Here is a 21,350-nt window from a genome sequence, read left to right on the forward strand (position 1 = left end):
CTTGCCATTAAAAAGAAAGTCCTTTTACTATCTGCTCACTCACTGGTCACTCAAAATGGTCTCACTATCTGCCATGATCCTTCCTGGGAAAACCACATTTCCAAGCTGGCCTCCAAAGCCAGTCGCAGACTGGGCATCCTCCGTCGTGCGAAGTCCTTCCTCGGCACACCTGAACTCCTCACCACATACAAGGCTTTCATCCACAGCTCAATGGAATACTGCTCTCCCCTCTGGGCCGGTGCTCCTGCCTCATACCTAGTTCGGCTTCACGCTGTTGAAACCAAAGCTTTCAGAATCATTGGAATAATTCCTACAGGTCGCACAAGATTTGCCAGCAACCCTCTTCTGGTGAAATTGCCAAAATCAAGACTCTCTGCTCACCTTCACTCCTTCATTCCTCTTTAATCCCACCTCTGGAACAATCTCCCACACTCTCTTCAATCCCACTCCTCCCTCCAGGTTTTTAAAACAGCTGTTCACCACCATCTCTTATGATGGTGAACCCCCATCCAAAACCTTGATCTTTTCTACCCCCGTTAATTCACCCCAGATCCACTTTTTCTGAAATACCGACTTCTTTCCTGGAAGTTCTAGCAGAGTCCATGTGTTTTATACTCCTCCCCCCCCCCCCCCCCGCCTTTCCGTGCCTCCTCCCCCCAAGCCCTCTCCCTCCCACGGATTTCCCAATGTCCTTGTTCTCTGCTGTTGTACTTGTGTGCTTCCCTATCTCTCCCCATCTTGTCTCCCGCTCCCTTTATTGTATGTTTGTGTCCGTTTGTATTTTTTGTGATTAATATTAGCTCTTACACGAGCCTCGATCTTGTATACAAAAAATAAGAATAATAAAAATCCTTCGTTGAGTAGAGCCCAAGTTTCGGTGATCGTGCCATCTCATATGCCACTTATTCAGTGCACATTGTCATGTTTATTGGGAGCATTACACAGCTCATGGACGAGGAATAATTACAGAACAAATCCGTTCCTATAAAAAGTGTCTGGAATTAATTAATGATTGATGCATGCAAATTTACTAGCATTGCTTGAGTGACGTCATTTGCTATTAATTTCAAATTTATTTCTCCACTTAAAAATCGATTCTCCTTCTTTGGACTTCCGATAAACCCCAAGCACACTTTTTGTTGATAAGAAATGTATTCGAGAGCCCCCTCTGAGGTTGTATCCAGTTAAAATCCGTGTGACGTCACATATTTCCTCTTTTGCAAAAGAATAAATCCAGTTTTGTAAAATTGTGCATTTACGAAAATGGAATTTCCGGCTCCGTGCGAGTAATTTTGCCTTCTTACGGTTATCAATAACCTCCGAATGGTGCGTTTTAGTCGCTGGAATAAAGATCCAGATGTTCGTCATAATCACAAAATAATCACAAGAAACGACTTGCATAATATCCGGGAAGGCCTAATGTTTCAATGCGCTCCGAAAAGTACCGCTTGGATCGATCAAATCATTTTGGGAATGTGTATACTTGGAATTTCATGTCATGTACTCGATTGGCAACAGGTGGACGTTTCCAACTGACAACCTTGGCAAAACAATAAGCATTATGCAGAAACCGATTCTCAAAATGAAAAATAGCATATTATGCCAATCACTCAAGTGAGCTTCATGCAATACAACAGCGACTTGCATTTTGATGTACGATTGAAACATGATTTTCCCTGCAAAAATACTCATCTCACCATGGGAAATACATACAATGACATCATAGGCTATACTTTTGGCTTCCGCATCAACAACATGGCGGCACCGGTCTGATAGCATCATAGTTTCTTAACCGGTCTGAAGAATGTTTTAACACAGAAATAAAAGGATCATCACAGCCGGCCAACAAAAGATATGCAGCAACATCAAATAGACATCGACCAGACAAGAATCGTGGCACAAAGACTTATAGGGTTTTCATTCTACTGCTTTCTTTAATCTGAACGAAACCTCACACCTGCACCGTTATCTTGTAAACATGAGGACCACATCCTTTAAGGCTTCCTTCTTCATAAATCATTGGAATTTCTCCCCATTCTCTTGGAGAAACTGCACAGACCCGCAAAATTCCAACCTTGATCGCTCGTGCCGCAGAAACAGAAATGCACACCTTGCATCTCTCCAAAGATTTAAAGATTAATGGGAATTCACTTTTGGGAATTATTTTCCCTTTACGTCTCCAAAAGTTTGATCTGCTCTCAGGTACAAAAGTTATCGATGGGTTGTGCGAAAAAACGGGGCAATGGCTTTGTTGCGCAAACAGGTGCGCTTGGCACGATTTCAGTCAATGGGGTGAAAGGCTCCTCCACCTTCCCACCAACCCCATACTCATTTCTCCCATACACTCTCCATGGGTATATGTCTGGCACTGAGATGTCAATGTCAATTTCCTGAGTGAAATTGGCTCTGGTTGTCCTTTTCGGCATCTGGCCAAGTGTGACAATAGTCATCATTGTTGTAGTCACACGATGCTTAGGCATTTCCAGTGGATCTTTGTATTCCTCTGTCATTGTAAAGGCCTAAGGACGTCATGAGCTTGAACACTTTACTTTGTCAATATCAATCATGTCCAAATAGACAGACAAAGGGTTGGTCTCTAATTTGGCTACCTGGAAAGGCGCTTTTTCTGATGGGCCATGCCATGCCCATTTGGCAGGAGCAGGTTGCCATGATAGGAGCCGGCGGCAATACCGTCAGCCGATCCAGACTTGGGAGTCAGTGCCAGGGAACCTTGCCGGTGCATCGTCATGAAGACGTCCATGGAATGGCGCCGCAGTCCGCCGGAATCGTCGACACGTCGCCGACTGGTCCCAACGCGCTGCAGCTTGTCGTGGATCTCCACACTGAGACGCCTTCGCGTCTGCTTGATCTCGGCGGCCATACTCGCCTTCCACTCGGCGGCTTGTGCTCGGATCTCGACCACCTTGGGAGAAATGTCGATCGCCCATTGGTCAATTCAATGCTGACATTTATTGCCATTTTACCCTTCATGAGCAGTTTAAAAGGTGTACCTTCTGCAAAAACAATTTCGCAGATGTGGTGGACTTTTTGCAATGTAGAAAAACGTGAAAATCACGATTAATAGTGGAATACAAATTTCCAGCAAAGGTAGATTATTTACAGTAGATTATTTACTACCTCTCCACAAAAGGTGGATGGAGGTTGGGTTTTCACCCTGTTTTTCTGTCTGAGCAGGATATCTCAAAAAGCTATGGACGGATTTGGCTGAAACTTGGTGGCAGGTTCGGTGTGTGACATGGATGAATCGATTTAATTTTGGGAAAGATCCAGTTCCGGATACAATCATTCACAAGTGATTCTTCACAATTGTGAGACAGGGCCAAAAACGATATACAGTACAGCATGATATCTCAGTTATGGACAGATTCGGATGAAACTTAGTGAATGAGCTGGTTAGATGTCAAGAACAATCCCTTTAGATTCTGGTTCAAGTCCGGATTCAGATCCGGCCTACCTGTGGGATACAAAAACGTACACGTTCAGCCTGGTGGAGGTATGCTCTCTACTGATTGCCGTTTTAGTTATTATACACTATTCAATATGTTGTTCAAGAAAAGAAAAAAGAACCGTTTTAAAATAGGACCTATCATTTTGTACAATATTGTTCAAATTACTGCTCAAAATTTCTCATTTGGGTTTAAATGCATTTACATAACATCTTGAATTCAACTTGCTTATTATGCTGCTGAGATATGGTCTCCAAGATGACCATTGGCTCAGTAGCTAACCCTCCGTCACCAATTATTGATCGGAAGAGATCAGGTAGCCTTGAAAAATGGGATATATTTATGAGATGGCAAACCACAGCATGCTCTTGATCAATAATTATAGGAGTTTCTGTTAAGATTCAGGAAAATTATATTCAGTTCCAAGATGTCCTCCAGTCTATTCAGTTCCAAGCAGCCACGGACAGGCAGGACAAGTGGCCGATGAGGAGACTGTGACGAGGTGGTGACGAGGTGGTCAGGACGACGAACAGGCAGCACACAGATGAGAACAGGCACAGGGCGAAGGCAAGCACACAGTAATAGGCAGCTTCCTCCTCGAGATCATACACCAAAGCTCTCTTCAGATTGTGATCCTCCAAAAAAGCTCTCCTTACAGCGTGATCCTTCACACGCAGCTCCCCCTCTGGCAAGCTCTAGATTCTCCTCAGAACTGCCCTTTTTGGCATGATCTCTCCTCGCTCTACTGAATGCACCGAACCCCAGAGCGAATAGCTCTTCCCCTTGCCCTGTGGACACTCTCTGCCCTCTGAGGCATTGGACTCCACCCTCATCCAGAGACGATCATAACTCCACCCCTTCTCTCCTAAGCCTGGCAGAGCCCCATTACGATGTGCAATACTCTCCCCTGCTCTTCTATTGCCACCCGATGCACCCGATGGATTAAAAAAGGTTTTACACATGGTTGACTAACCTTAAACACTCACTATTTATTACAACACACCACCCTTCATATGGTGCACGTTCAAACAAGACAATCCTGAAGCTGACTCGTCCCTGCTTATTACATCGAGATTGGCTAACTACTCATTCATGGACCATACTACTCTATATACTTCTTTCTGTTCCATGGCAATGCCTAACCCTCTCTCCCCCACCCAAATGTAACAATATCATTTCCTTCCTCTGTGAGCAACCCAAATGTCCTGGTTACAGACTACACTCAAACTGTGATTTCCCGTTCCCGTTTATTGTGCTGAATCCATGGAACATCTTCCACCCAATCCTTTCCAAATCTAGACTTGTACTTCAATTTATCTGTACCTGATCTGGTATTACATTGCTTGAAACGAATTAATTTTGCCAAATAGATCTCCGGAATGTTACTTGACACTTGGCGTGATTTTTCCAGGATTAGAAAGTTTACTAAATGTAAAAGTTAGAGGAAGGGAAACACTAATTATGTCTCTCGACATTCATTTCAAGTATTAGTCATTCAAAGGGTCAGTGGACTAACCAGATTGATTCTTCTAAATCATACTAAGTTAAGCTGTGTAACCTAAAAATAAAACAAAAATAACTTGTGCAGGTAATTTCAAATCGACCTCAGACTTAACATTATTTAAAATTTGAGAGAAGCTGTCAAAATCGGGAGATTATACCTGCGACGCGTGTTGCAGGTCTACAAGAGCTTCCCAAGGTTGTTGTTGTAGTTGCTAGAGTTCTTGTTGGGGTGCACCCATATTTTTGAAATGTGCACCCACTGTTTGCACAGTTGCCAGACCGCAACCAAATTTGTCGTTTGACTCCACCCACCATGGTGCTCAGACAAAATAATATGGCCGCCATCATGGTTTTCTGGTGGGCCGAAGACATCAGGCCAATGGGGCTCTGCTGATTAGACACTGCCCAGGTTTATTGCGTAAGATTTCCATAGGCTTCGTTTGGGTCAATTATTGCTCGAGTCATGATAAGGGACCCTGAAAATACAATCATATGTCGAAAAAAATTATTAGTAAGGTTTAATCAAGCACGGTACACACCTCCCGAAAAAATATTGCGGTTAAACAATCCGTAACCATGTGACAAATCAGCTCGTTCTGATATAAGTGGCGTGGGGGGTTCATGACGATATAAAAATTGACGTGACAATTCCCCGTTCGTGACCATATACTCTAAGTGATTTTGGATGCATTAGCAACTCGCCATTACATTCCTTTCCAACCTTTCCCTCACAAAGTGTTCCTCACCTCTTTACGCGTGCGACGAGAAAGGGCGTGCAGCCAGTATCCGATCATGCTGAGCATGGCAGCAAAGTACGCGAGACCAATAAGGATCCAGAACCACACCAGTGGTTTGTACCATTCCCCATAACGAATGTTGGGGTTTCCACCTGTAAGCACAAATGTTTGAGCCAAGGTCACAGTGCCATGATAACCTGAGGTTCCTCAAGCCCTGAGAGTCAATGGCACAATCCAGAATATATAAAAGATAAAGGAGGAATAGTTCAATAACCAAAGGTTAATCAATACTACAATCAACATTTGTGAAGTCTCATCATGAAGGATTACTAGACTCAGTGATGTAATAGAGTTAGAGAGACCGATCTGAGTCTGGGAGGTCGGTGGTTCAAGCCTCGGCCTAGGTATACCAAAGACTTTTAAAATGGTGCATGGTGCTTTCTTGCAGCACTTAAAAAGGCTAGAGAATGGGCAAGCAACCACAGGTTGGCAATCATTGCACAGGCTTAATGGGCCTAATGGCCTCCACCTGCGTTGAAGTTCCTTGTAAGGGAAGTCATATTATTATTAGTGTTAAGAGATTATTACTACACCAATGTGATGTTGAGAACTCGAAAGAGGTTAGGTGGATGTCTAAGTTTTACCATTAACGAAAAAGAGATTAGTGTTGGAAAACTCTGATAAAGCACTTACTTTATCCCAGCCATTATGAACAACAACAACAACTAGAGAGTTCATGGAGCACCTTATCCCGCATAGTCTTGAGAAAAGGACATGGGGAGGGTCTTTTGAACTCTTCCTTTTGTTTATGAGCACCATCTATATTAGCTTTGTTTGTGACCTTTGAATAACAGGCATGATGACAACCATACGGAGCCAGTGGATTGAACGGACCAATCCAGAGCTGAACCTCCTGCCAACTGTTCACGGAGAAACTGACCATTTTGGAGCGATCTTTAGAAAAAGTTGCATTTAAACAACGAGACCTTTTAGACGAAGTTACCTTTGTGATTTAATTAAATGGTGCCGCCATTTTGTCTGAATCTCGCTGTTACCCTGCCCTCAGAGTGCGTGGCAAATTTGATTGGTTGAGACCACGTACAATGTTGCCCAAGTACTGCTAAAGACAAAGATTTTAGTAGTTCAAACAAATCGATTTGTGTGCTCTTTAAAAGTTTCCATGGTGGAAAAACAATAAAGTAAAAGGTTTGTGGTTTGTACCATGTGTTGGTTGTTAAGAGAGATGCAGTCGGAACCCCGCTATTCGCGGAATCCGTGTATTTGCGGTTGACAAAATGCGACCTGTTTCTCTATTTGCGGAAAAATGTCCCGCAGATTTGCGTATTTTTTTCTATTCGTGGCCGTGTTTCGCGAAATCGCGGTTTTTTCCCCCCTCTCCGCAGTTGACAAAATGCGACCTGTTTCTCTATTCGCGAAAAAATGTCCCGCAGATTTGCGTATTTTTTTCTATTCGTGGCCGTGTTTCGCGAAATCGCGGTTTTTTCCCCCATATCCGCAGTTGACAAAACGCGACCTGTTTCTCTATTCACGGAAGTGTCCCGCGAATTCGCGTATTTTTTCTATTTGCAGCTGTGTTTCGTGAAATCGAGGTTTTTTCCCCCCTATTCGAATGTTCAGCGAATTCGCAGTTTTTCAGGGGTAAGTTTTTTTTTTCACGATCCGCTAGAATTTATAAATTTATATTATATACACATTTATAAAAACCGTCGTGTAAAAAAAAAAATCTTATACGAGCCGCGAGCAAGACCTGCTTATACATTCACTGCTGTGGAACTTGCATTTTCATGGCTTTCACGTGCGCAAATTTTAGCCGCACCATAAGCGATCTTCGTGGGATATCCCACCAAATGTTACTGTGTAAACAAGTCAACCCAGCGAATTATAGAATGCAAACGCTTCATTAAATCTTTTACAGTTTGCAATTTATGGTAAAGCATCATCAGAGATCTTAAACAATGAAAACGCTTCGGGGGATGTTCCATCAGCAACGAAAACAAGTCAAACTCCGTGAATTATAGAATGCTATAGAATGCAAAGGATTCATAAAATCTTTTATTGAAATTAGCAGATAAGCTCAATACGGCATCATCCGATAACATCCCCCACAAACAACGGGCAGAGTACCGTACTTCCCACAGATACCCACAATGCTCACAATCCAAATATACCTGTACAGACTGCGTCCTCGGTCTCAATCATTATTCTCATCCCGTTGCTTCATCCTGTGTTTTTGACTCGCTCTGCTCATCATTCAATTATGGCTCCCAAGCACAAGACCAGCACCGGGGAAGCGTCGACTACCAAGAGGCAGAAGAAAGTGATGTGCCTGAGCCAGAAAGTGGAGCTGCTCGACCGGCTTTCGAGAGGAGAGAGTGCGGCCTCTGTTGGCAGGCATTACGGCATCAACTAATCCACCGTTCGCTTCATACGGAAGAATGAGAAGGCGATTAATGAGAAAGCTTCAGCGAGCGCGCTGTATCGAGTATGAAGGTGGTCACCCTTGTCCGTAATGTCCACATGGAAAGAATGGAGAAGATGCTCAGAATATGGATCGAGGACAACACGCAGACGAGGGACTTCAAGCTGAAAACCATGATGCTGAACCGTTTGCTGAACATGCTCATCGAGGACGAGTTGGACACCATTCCATAGGTTTCCGAGAAGGAGGAGGCGGAGGTGGGCAGTAATGAGGAAGAGATGCCGAGGTCCAACCTCACAGGCCAGTTCCTGGACCAGGAGCTGCAGGACATGCGGGTGGTTGTCGACAGGGTGCAAGACGCTGACCCAGTCATGGAGAGGTACCTCAAGTTTAAGAGGGGCTTGGATGATGCGCTGCTCCCGTACAAAGAGCTGCATCGAAATGTTGGGGAATGTGTCAGGCAGCTCCGCATCGCCCATTTCTTCAGCCCTGCTCCCTCCACCTCAAGATCACCAGCACCCTCTCTAGCGTTCCTCTCAGCGTCCTCCCCTTCTCATACCTCTCCTGGTTCTCCCTTAGTGCACGATTTTTTTGCACGAACTTTTGGGTCGCCTTCAATGTTCGAGGAATTCTCATGGGATTTTAATTCATCACCATCATCATCATCGCCATCATCATCATTTGAAAGTTGCGTGTGTTTGTAAAATATAAATGTTAAACGGTACATGATGGTGTTGTATTTTTCTTTTACTTTCACGGTACGGTATGGTTAAGCCCTTTTAATAAAATGTAAGCGCATTCCTTCAATAAATTAGAAATGGTACCTGGTGTTGTCGTTTCTTTTTTATTTGTACGCATTTTTTGTGAAACTGTAATCGTGTGCATTTATGGTCAAAAACATTTTAAACTAAAAAAAAAATTCCTCTATGAATCAGGAACTTTTTTTTTTTTTTTTTTTCGGATACAGAATCGAGGCTCGTGAAAGAGCTAACATTTATCACAAAAACAAATCAAAGCGACAAACAAACTAAGTATATAAAAAGGGGAGCGGTAGACAAGATGGGGAGAGAAGGGGAAGCACATAAACACATTTGAGAGCAGGGACATCGGGAATGTGTGGGAGGGTGAGGGATTGGGGGAAGGCAGCGTGGGAAGGGGGGGGGGGGGGGATGGGAGAAGTATAAACACAAGCACACCAAGGACTTCCAGGAAAGAAGTTAGTATTTCAAAAAAGTGGATTTAGGGTGAAATTAGCGGGGGTAGAAAAGTTCAAGCTTTTGGATGGGGGAAGGTAAGAGATGGTGGTGAAAAGCTATTTTAAAGACCTGGAGGGAGGAGAGGGATTGAAGAGAGTGAGGGAGTTTGTTCCAGAAGCGGGAGAAAAGAGGAATGAAGGAGTGAAGGTGAGCAGAGAGTCTTGATTTTGGCAGTTTCACCATAAGAGGGTTGCAGGCAGATCTTGTGCGACCTGTAGGAATATTTGGGGGACAGAGCCCAGAGAGAGCTGGAGGAGCAAGGCCGGAGAGGAGTCGGTAGAAGAGAGAAAGACCAACAACCTGCCTGTGGTGAGTAAGTGGAAGGCCCTCGGAGGTAGCTTCATCGCGGGAGATTCCAATGATTCTGAACGCTTTGGTTTCAACAGTGCGAAGACGAGCTAGGTGTGAGACAGGAGCACCAGCCCAGAGGGGGGAACAGCTTTCCATTGAGCTGCGGATGAAAGCCTTATATGTGGTGAGGAGCTCAGGTGTGCCAAGGAAGGACTTCGCACGACGGACGATGCCCAGTCGGTGACTGGCTTTGGAGGCCAGATTTGAAATGTGGTTTTCCCAGGAAAGATCATGGCAGATAGTGAGACCCAAAAGCTTGAGTGACAGAACTTCTTGGAGAGGATTATTCAGAAAGTGGATGGGAGGGTTGTCCAGTCGGTCTTTTCAGAGAGACATCGTAACAGTGTGAGATTTGTCAGGATTGAAAGACATGTTCCACTTGTTTGCCCAGTCTCTGATTTTGTCCTGGTTTGCAGAGAGCGAGGAGACTGCAGACTGCCGATATGAGGGATGAGGAATGGAGCGGTCATCAGCAAAGAGATAGAGAGGATTTTCAAGAGAGTCGGAGAGATCATTGATGAAGACCAGAAAAAGCACAGGGCCCAGAACACTGCCTTGGGGAACTCCAGCCTGAACAGGAAGTGGAGATGAGAGAAACCCATTCAGGGCCACACGTTGACTACGACTAGAGAGGAAGTCCGCCAGCCATGCGTGGAGATTTCCATGAATACCAAAGGAAGAGAGTTTGGGTGCCAGACGGTATCGAAGGCACATTATATCTCAAGGGAGACAGCTCTAATTTCCTGTTTGGCATTGAGGACCTCCATCCATTGTTGAGACAGCAGAAGCAGCATGTCCAGAGCAGAGTGACCAGGTCTGAAACCAAATTGATGATCAGAGATCAAGCCATTGGAGAAGAGGAAAGATTTAATATCCGAAGCAATGATGGATTTCATGACTTTGCTGATAATTGGGAGAAGGCTGATTGGTCTGTAGTTGCTAGGATCTGTTTTTGCACATTTTTTGTGCAAAGCGGTGATATTGGCTGATTTCCAAGCAGATGGCAGATGACCTTGAACAAAAGAGAGGGTGAAGAGAACAGAGAGAGGGAGTGAAAGAGCGGAAGAACAGGATTTTAGGACCCGTGGGCTGATGCCGTCAGGTCCAGTTGCAGAATCAGAGTCGAGGGTTGACAGAAACTTTTCCACCTTGTCAGGAGGAAAGGACACAGAGTCCAGGAGCAGCTGGGTACGACTGGGTATGGTGGGTACAGAGAGGGATGGGTTTGGGACACAAGATTTAGAGGCAAACACAGAGTTGAGGCATTCAGCTTTTTCACGTGCGGAGTCAGCTGTGTCGCCATTTGAGGTGAGGGAGGGGATGGAGGGGGAACAAACACCAGAAACCGATTTGACCAGACGCCACCAGGGTTTGGAAGAGGGAGACAGATAGGAGAGTTCGGTCTTGAGAACGGAGAGATATTGTTTCCTGGCTCTCCTGAGGGTGGACACACACTTGTTTAGGGCTTTGTGAAAGGAAATGAGACTTCCTTCCATTGGATTAGCTTTCCAGGAGACGAAGGCAAGTTGTTTCTGGGCAACAGCCTCACCACAAGATTCCGTGTACCATGGACGGGAGGAAGGGTATGACAACTGAAGACGAGATGGGATAAATCTGTGCATGAGAGAGAGAGCAATTTACTTTGGAAGAATTTACAGGATGAGTTGATGTCAGAGGCGGTAGAGATGGGAGACCAGTCCAGATGATTGATGGCTGCTTGAAGACCATGCCAGTTGGCCTGAGTGAAACGCCAGACTCGTCGACGCTGAGGAGGCTCCCTGAGAATGGTCAGAGAGATGTCCACTTTAACAAGCACATGATCAGAAGAACCGATTGGAGCAGAAGAAGAGCAGCAGACATTTTCAGGGAAGTTAGTCATAACTACAGACTTGGCATTTAATATGGAATATTTTTTTGTGGGGGTGAACTTACTTTTCAAGATGACTTAGAACCAAAAGTTCATTGGAATTATGTTGAAACTATTCTAGATTTTGTTAATGTGACCTTTAAAAGAAACAAAAACCACATTTGACATTTCGAAACAAATAAATTGATCCTTGAAAGTGATGTAAACTGATATCGAACTCAATTCACGGACAGTACTGTGTTAAACTTCTGTGCATTTTCCAGAAGTATCTCTTTATTTTGCACATTAGCCCAAATTTTTTTTAACAAAAACAAAAGTTAAATTACGACTGGAATTACGGACAGTAAAATTACAGTTCAGTACTTCGTGTAACCCCCACCAGCATTCAGGAGAGCACGCACACGTTGAGGCATGCTGTTCACGAGATTTGCCAAGGTTTGGACAGGAATCGCTTGCCAAGCAGTTACAATAGCCTGCTGCAAATCACGCACAGAGGCAGGCTGCTGGTCCAAGTTGTCGATTTGACGCGTTAATTCTGTCCACAAGTTCTCTATCGGATTCATATCCGGGGACATGGCAGGCCACTCCATATGCTCTACACCACGGTCAGCAAGAAAGTGTTGGATCATGCGAGCACGATGAGGCCGTGCATTGTCATCTTGGAAGACAAAGTTTCCTCGAAAGGCTGCACAAACAAATTGAAGCAATGTTTCTTCCAGAATGGCCATGTGCTTGAACTGGTTCAGGTTTCCATTCAGAACAGCCAGGTCAGTTTTGCCCCCTGCATGAAAAGCAGCCCAAACGGTCACCCCACCACCTCAGGCTTGGACTCTTGGCACTATACAATCTTCGTTGTAGGCTTCATGCACTTGTCTGCGCACTCGGACGCGGCCATATTGACGATAGACCAGAAATCTAGACATGTCACTGAAGATCATGTGATTCCAGTGTCCTGGCTGCCATTGACGGTGCTCTCTGGCCCACTGCAATCGGCGCTGGCGGTGTTGTCTGGTCAGACGTGGCTTTCCCAGGGGACGCCTGGCACGATGGCCTGCTTGAACCAGTCGTTGGTTGACTAACCTTCTGGATACAGGCACATTTGTCAGTTGCTGCCACTCAGCCCTAAGCCGATTAGCTGACTTGGTACGGCCATTGCGGACTAACCGGTGCAGCTGGCGATCATCCCTCCTTGTGGTTCTGAGGGGACGTCCTGGCCTCGGTATTGGAGTAGGGACACCCCTCTGAGCATTTCGTTTCAGGATCTTTGACACCTGACCTTGAGTGATGCCATACTGCCGAGCAATAGCACGCTGTTTCATGCCGGAATTTCGTAAAGCCACCACTAAATGACAAACAGCATTGTCGAGTTGACGGACCATCTCCAGGGGAAGCGGCAATAACTTTTGTAGACGTGCAGCAGTTGTTTTCCACTAATACAGACCGCAACAACCCTTATATACCAGATTGTGAAGCCAATCGTCAAATGTACCTGTCTGTACATTTTGTCACGCCACCTGTGATATAATCCTGTTATTGACTTCTTGCTGCGACAGACAATCAGTGACATGGTTCTTTTAACAAAGAAATCACCGAAGCGTAAAAGAAACTCACCAGATTGATATACCGAGTTCAGAAAGTAAACCCAAGTCAAGAAAGAAAAAATATTCCATATTAAATGCCAAGTCTGTAAGTCCAGAAGAGAAGATGCTCCGTTGACTGAGATCCGGGTTGGGAAATTGACAGATTGTGTCAGTCCCAGTGAGTCGCAGAAGTCCTTTGCTGAGGAGCCATGGCTGGTGAGAGAGGTGCCCACACCTAGCCAACTGGCATGGTGACAATTGAAATCACCACATATGAGGAACAGAGAGTTTGGATGAGTAGATAGAAGTTGGTCCATATTATCAGACAGCGAGATGTAGATGGAGTCATCACTGTTTGGTGGACGGTACAACATACATATGAACAAGAGGTGGGAGCGAAGGGGAAGCCGTAGCCAAAGGTATTCCTGGGGGTGAGGTGGAGAGAGGGCAGTGCAGGGCGAGTGAGAAAGAGAGTTTTTGATAAAGGAACTGCCGGCAACCTATAACATATCCCCCTTTTCCCCATTGAAACAATGCCGCGGCATACATTCATGGAATTTTCATCGACTTTCGCAGATTTTCATCGACTTTCGCGGATTTTCATCGACTTTCGCGGATTTTAACCGTCTTTGGCAGATTTTAATCGACTTTCGCAGATTATCGTCGACATTTGTGGGTTTTGTCTCGCCATTTCAGGGACTTTCATCGACCTTTGCGGATTATCATCGACATACTCGGGATTTGCCTGACCATCCAAGGATTTTTCCTGACCATCCAAGGATTTTGCCTTGCTATTCGTGGTTTGGTCCTCTCTATTCGCTGATTTTTGTGACTCGGGAACCTATCCCCCCTTCTTCCATTGAAACAATGCTCCGCTATTCATGGGTTTTGCTATTCGTGGATTTTCCAGAAACGTTTCCTCCGCGAATAGCGGGGTATGACTGTATTTATATTTTTTATACTTTAAAAAGTAACTCTAAAGCAAAACACAAATAAGAAAACTAGGCCTCAACGTTTTTGTCAGCAAGCTCTGCCCATCAAGAGGAGGAAGTAACTGGAACGAATGGGATGCAGAGTCCAGAAGAACTGCACACCCGCATTAGCTGGTTATTGTGGGGTGCTGATTGGCTTTGCATTGCCAATCATCATGGTCTGTCGTCTTCGGTGTGTTGATAGTTATGTTGCTAGGTGTCTGCTTGTTAATGAGGGAGAGCGAGATATCGCTAATGGGAAGCTCGTTTTCTTGTGGGACCGTCTTATGTAAATGGATCTCCATAGCTTCTCTGAATCTCCTTGTGTGTGATTGGCTGATGGATGTGAGATTCATGTTCAAAATATAACATTCAATATAAATTAGGTTGTTCTTCAAGCATAAACAGACGTTTATAGACAGACAGACAGACAGACAGAGACAAACATGCAAAGCGAAGCAATTGCTTAACTCGGCTTTTCTCTTTGCACACGTAGGTGTTAAGTACACTTTGCACACTTTGCACACGTAGGTAAAAAGACTTACGGGTTAAGTCTTTACCAGAATATACCAAAACCGTTCAGAATAAGTACAGTGAAGCTAAATTGTAGAGCCTTCGGTGACGAAGAAAAGAGTAATCAAAAGCACACATAACAGAAGATGATCCAAACACAGCAGGTGCAATGGGTGTTCGTCATTGTCATATACATGTCCTATGGGTGTACGACTAGTCCTGAAATATCTCAATATTTAACTCTTCACTGAAACAACAAGAGGATGTTTAATGGAATTCTGCTTTGGAACATATACAGGTAGTGACCAAAAACATGGAAACATCTGGGTAAATGAGGGACACCAAGCAATGGCTTCCACACAGAGTGTGGCCCATGTGTTAGTTAAGCAAACAACATCCCAGCATAATTCGGGTCATGTATAAAGATGCTGCACAGGCCTGGTTGCCCATCGTTATGGTTAGCATGTCTGCAAGAGGAAACACCCCCTAAAGCCCCCATCCACAGAGCACGTGGTCACCCAATGGTTTGATGAGCATAACACTGATGTTATCCATATGTCATGGCCTTCTCAGTCACCAGATCTGAACCCAATCAATCATTTATGGGATATTCTGGAATTACGCCTGAGACAGCGTTTTCCACCTCCATCACACAGGTGTCAGTTAATTGTCTTTCTCGTGGAAGAATGGTGCCTCATTCCTTCTCCAAATTCCAGACCTAGTGCACTCCATGCCACGGCGTATGCAGTCCGTACCGGCCTCATGTGGTACGGACTTGACATTGGTGATTCAATTTTTTTGTCCACTAACTGGAGTTGATTCAAAATAAAGATTTTGACCTTTGGAAAGAAATACTCATCTTAATGGATGACTGATCATGTTTACTATTCTCTTCTGCAGGCGATCATGACATTTGCAATCATGACGTCCTCACTTTCTATTGTGAACTACCCAAACCACACATGGTGATATTTACATGAGAAACACACCATGCTTGGATGATCAAGCTAATGTTACAGAGGAACCAACAATGACTTACACAATAGGCGAACACAGAGAGCCAAACGATGGTGTGTGTTAAGTGCACGTGATGTTGTTTGGAAGGTAGATATTTATATGGCTTGTGTGCGGCTGCTCAGCCATGGAAACCCATTTGATGAAGTTCCCGACGAACAGTTATTGTGCTGACGTTGCTTCCACAGGCAGTTTGGAACTCGGTAGTGAATGTTGCAACCGAGGACAGACGATTTTTACGCGCTTCAGCACTCGAAGGGCCCGTTCCGTGAGCTAGTGTGGCCTCCCACTTTGCGGCTCAGCTGTTTTTGTTCCTAAACATTTCCACTTCGCAATAATAGCAGACCCAGAGGACCAAAAGACCCCGAAGACTCAAAATACTTAAAATACCCTTAAAGACCCGAGGACCCAAAATACCTAAAATATCCCGAAGTTAACATCATTAACTTTCACCCTAATTCCCCGATACTAAAAGGAAAATAATAGGGGCAATACCACTGGGCGCTCACCTGGTAGAATAAAGCAGTATACTACACCGATGAAAGGTATTTTAAACAGTATCACCGTATTGTAAACCAGTTTCAATGGTTGCTAGAAGACAGGGCAGCATGTACAATCATACTAACGTAATCATGAGACTTTAAACAAACAAACAAAAAAAAATACCTATTTTGGGGTGGAACCCCACACTCCCCCACCCCACCCATCCCTACTCAGACCCCAATTTTTCTAATGCCTTGAACAAACATTGGTACATCACAGGTGATGAAGGTTGTGGCGAAGTTTCATCGGAATTGCGAGTGTAGTTTTTGAGAAGAAAGAAAATACCTATTTTGGGGTGGAACCCCCGTAAACCTCCAAAGGGGCAGATTTTTTTTAACGCCGTGAACAAACTTTGGTACAGCACGGGTGGTGAAGGCTGTGGTCAAGTTTCATCGGAATTGTATGTGTAGTTTCAGAGGAAAAAGCAAATTCCTATTTTGGGGGTCAAACTGGATCCACTTTGACCCCGATTTTTTAAATGCCATGAACAAACTTTAGTCACAACATAACAAATATAATTTGTGCCAAATTTGGTCGAGTCTCCTCAGGCTATGATGGCATGATGCCATCATATTGCCTTTCTATGGCTGGAACACACGGGTAAGTGTGCGGTACACGGGCAAGTTTGGTCCCAATCCCATCAGTAGTTTCGGAGACGAAGTTGCAAGTGTTTACGGAACTTCGTTCCAGTTGAGCTAAAAAGGAATGTAAACCCTGAAATTTGAAGCACCAATAAAATGCAAGAACCTGGAATTATCATTCTTAGCGTTTTGAAAATGCTGCCACGGTATCAAAGTATGAGCGGAGCGCTATATATAATAAGTCAAAATAAATTTTAAGGTGAAAAAGAATAAGCGAATGCATGCGTGAGGCCGAGTTGAGGTTGCGCACCTTAATAACCGGTTAGATGCTCGAACCGTCAAGTCGAAGCGTTACGAGCGAGAGGCAAGTAGTGTTTAAAAAGGTCACAGAAGTCACAATCAGAGTGCAATATTTCAGCACAACATCCCCATGTTCAACAGTGTGAAAAAGCAGGTTGGGGTGGGTTCGCAATAATTTAGTTCAAAGTTGTCTTTCACGGATCAGCTGTGCCCTCTAACAGTGAACAGATACAAATTGTACACCAAATTACACAGTTAAACATCCAAGCTACAGCTGCCCACTCTGATCGCAGTTTGCTGGTATGTTCGAGCAGGAAGATACTTTCAGAAGCAGAATAATTTAATGCCAATGTCCATCAGGTTTATCATTACTTGCATAATAATCCAAGAGATGGAAACTGTCAAGCAGGACAGGACTCGCAAAATGGTGAACATAGTACACATGCAGGTGGGACGTGCAGGACAGAACTTGGTACGCTCATGTGGACATGGAGGCAAGTTCATCCCAAACATTTCATTTTAACACAAAGGTAGCACAAGTTCATTCGATGTAATTACTTGAATTATTATTCCGAAATAACTCAGAGGAGGATTCTGAAAATGCAAACCTGGAACACAATGCACATCAGGAATTTCTGAAACAGGGATCACGAGTTTCATTCCTCTGCAGGTAAAACTCCACGTGCGTTAAGATTCACATGATCCTGGCCTATCTATCTATCTATAATTCCAGTAATCTCTGTGTGTTTGTTTGTTTGTACGTTTGTACGTTTGTTTGTCTGTGACCGCTGTTTCTCGACAACCACGGGTCCGATATACTTTAAACTTGCCAGGTATATTGCTGGGGACCCGAGGATGTGCCTTTTCAAGGTTTCATATTAATCGGACAATTACTTACCGAGCTATGGCGATTTAGCCGTTCGCCGTTCGCTTTGGCGTTGCGAATGGACCAAACCATTGCATGTAAATAGAGGGGGGGGTTCTGTGGTCGTTGCGAATGGACCAAACCATTCATGTAAATAGAGGGGGGGGGGGGGTTCTGTGGTCGTTACTGCCACGTGGTTTCAAAGTTTTTTTTGTTGTTGTTGTTTGCACGCATGTTTTTTTGCACCCACGTACGGGCACGCCCTAGGATGTTTACACACACACACCCCTACACACATTTTTTTTTTTTTTTGGCAAGGAACGGGCACCCACGTACGGGCACGTCCTAGCTTATATATAGTACGGGCATGCCCTAGTATATATAAAACACAGTTTGTGTGTGTGTGTGTGTAATGTTACCGATAGACTCCTAAACGGAGAGGCTTACGTGCTTGATATTTGACATAGACATGGCCATTGAGCGTGGGACGAACATGGCCGAACTCATAATATTTGACGATCCATATTTTTTATTCATATTTACCTCAGCGCATTTCAGCGAAGTACCCACTAATCTCAGCCGGTTCCAGAGCAGCTCGCTGATTCGCTCAGAGCGATCACGTGATGTTCCATTACCGCCGCCAGACTGATTCGCTCAGAGCGATCACGTGATGTTCCATCCCGTCACACGTCACTTCACCTTTTATGTGATCGTGTTTTGTATCGATTTTGTGCGATATGAATTAAATGTCTTTGAAACAGCTGTGAAACGTCTTTCCACAACCCTTCCGTAACCGATTGGAGCAGTTTCTTGCCGCACAAAACGAGATCCGCGAAGCGAGTTGGTCGAGTCGTGCTGACCAAGATGGCGACACGGCGGCTTCACTTTTCACGGAGTATGAGCGTTCTATATATTTTCAATTCAGTGCGCCCGTGATTTGTGGCATAGACATGACCATTGGGCCTTCACGGTGTAATTTGTGCGAGGCTTTTGTCCGAGTGAGCTTGAGTCGAGAGGGCGAATGTACGGGTTGGGAATGAACGGGTCTCCCTTCCCCCGCCCGGCAACGCCGGTACTGGAGGACGTCACAGGATCGGTGAGTCTCCAAAATGCGCTTCGTGCTGTTGCGAATATGCAGGACTATGTCCGATTGTTGTGCTGCTCTCCGACCATGAGAACTGCAACGTCATTGTTGACTGGCCATCCCCTTCCCTCCCCCTTCCCCCCTTCCCTTCCCCCTCCACCCTACCCCTCCCCTTCTCCCCTCCCCTTCTCCCCTCCCAATCCATTTCCCCCCTCCCCCTCCATTTTCCCCCTCCCCCTCCCTTTTCCCCCCTCCCCTCCATTTTCCCCCTCCCTTTTCCCCCTCCCCTCCCCCTCCCTTTCCCCCTCTCCCTCCCTTTCCCCCTCCCCCTTCCCCCTCCCCGTTCCCCCTCCACCCTACCCCCTCCCCTTCTCCCCTCCCCCTCCCTTTTCCCCCTCCCCTCCCCCACCCTTCTCCCCTCCCCCCCTCTTCTCCCCTCCCCCCCCCGTTCCCCTCCCCTCCCCTCCCCCACCCAGCAATGCCGGGTACTTCTGCTGGGTCCCCCCTCCCCCTCCCCACTCCTCCCCCACCCAGCAATGCCGGGTACTTCTGCTGGGTCCCCCCTCCCCCCTCCCCACTCCTCCCCCCTCCCCCTTCCCATCCCTCACCCTCCCCATCCCCCCCTCTTACCTCCCCCTCCCCCTTCCTTCCCCCCCTCCCCCCCTTTCCCCCTCCCCTCCCCCCTCCGGCCCCTCCCCCTCCCTTTCCCCCTCCCCCCTCCCCTCCCCCCTCCCCCCTCTCCCCCCTCCCATCCCTCACCCTCCCCATCCCCACCTCTTCTCCCCTCCCCCCGTTCCCCTCCCCTCCCCTCCCCCCCGTTCCCCTCCCCTCCCCTCCCCCGCCCGGCAATGCCGGGTACTTCTGCTAGTATCATATAATATAGATGAAATAATCAGAACTATGAGTCTAGGTATAGGACCGCTTGATAACACGAGCAATTTCTGCTCACAATGTACTTACACGAAAGTATTTGGAGCGCAATGTAATCCACCCATTTACATAGTAATATGTAGCACAGCATTTTATAATTTATAAGGTTATTTTGCTGCCCAATATTCCAAGCAGGACTGGAAGAACAAACTAACTAAAGTTCTTTTAACAAGCTTATTTGATATCCAAGTTTGATGATGATTAAATTGAATGCTCATAGTCCAGCAATTAGGAAAATCTTATTTTCTACAAGTAGAGCTACATTCAAAGTACACCGCCCCCACAGCAAATAAATAAATAAATAACATCCAGCGCCCGGCAATGCCACCGTGCAGCACATGGAGACGAAATTGGGAGGGATCGTGTACAATAAATGATTGACTAATTGATTAATCCCGTAATTAAAATAAATAAATAATGATCTTAAAATAATGAATTTCTTAATCAATATTGGCTAATAGCATACGTAAACCACCAGTGTTTAATCCGCATCTGCAACTTTTTGAAAAACAATAAAATAATTAATCAATCGGAAAAATAATAATTAATGAATTAAAAATAACCTTTACAGCCAAACCACTTGGTCAATGTCATGGCCAAATATCAGCTTCCCAACTCAAAAGATGCCTGAGATATTGGCCAGATGAGAAAGAAAATAAATAAGTTCTTAATTAAGCGATAATAATTAAGTAATTATTCAATTAATTTATGCATAAAAAAGAAAAATACCGTTTTTGCCAAAGCACGTGCTCACTATTGTTCACAAATTTCAGCTTCCTGGCTTAAATGATGACTGAGATGTCGCCCGGACAAACAAACAAACAAACAAACGGAGTGAAAACTGAGTACTGCACTCCCTTTGGCGCACGTTATCACCGGGCCCCCTTCAGCACCCGGGCATGACGTCATGCGGCGTCTGGAGATGGAATAGGGAGCAGTGTAAAATAAGCTATATCAGAAGTAAAACACGCAAACCAAAAGTTGTGTCAAATGGCAATCATAGTTCCTCAAATGTCGATGGAATCTTGTCAATGTCCATGGCTTTAAATCGTACTATCATATAAATAAAAGTCATTTTGTGTATGTATATATGGTAAATCATACAAAAGAACATGGCTGGCCCAATCTCTACCAAATTTTGCATATGTGCTGGTAGTACCCAGGGTAACCCCCACACCTTTGCGATGGGAAGACGACTTGCCAATGCTCTCCAAGGGGGTCGATGTTTATAGTGTCCAAGAAATAGAGCCAAATGCCTCAAACAGCTTTAACATCACAATTACTGCATGAACTTTTTGGGACAAAAGCGAATTGCCTTTAACCTTTTGAACCCCGAGCTCCTCAGACT

The 21,350-nt window shown here is 45.1% G+C and overlaps 1 protein-coding gene across 2 annotated transcripts in view; it reads right to left on the bottom strand.

The window, feature by feature from the left end:
• Nucleotides 1–2,529: 2,529 nt before the first annotated feature.
• The window catches only part of LOC137434750 (potassium channel subfamily K member 10-like), a 117,464-nt gene continuing 98,643 nt past the window's right edge, over nt 2,530–21,350 (bottom strand). For both annotated transcript variants that reach the window (XM_068127867.2, XM_078784031.1), the window contains exons 5-6: nt 5,717–5,859; nt 2,530–2,923 (exon numbers count right to left, since the gene is read on the bottom strand). In XM_068127867.2, the coding sequence (XP_067983968.1) occupies nt 2,606–2,923; nt 5,717–5,859 (461 nt within the window). In that variant the 3' untranslated portion in view covers nt 2,530–2,605. The remainder of the gene's footprint in view (nt 2,924–5,716; nt 5,860–21,350) is intronic.

This window comes from Myxine glutinosa, chromosome 9 (assembly GCF_964187855.1).
Source record: "Myxine glutinosa chromosome 9, kmMyxGlut1.1, whole genome shotgun sequence".
Taxonomy (NCBI): Eukaryota; Metazoa; Chordata; class Myxini; order Myxiniformes; family Myxinidae; genus Myxine; species Myxine glutinosa.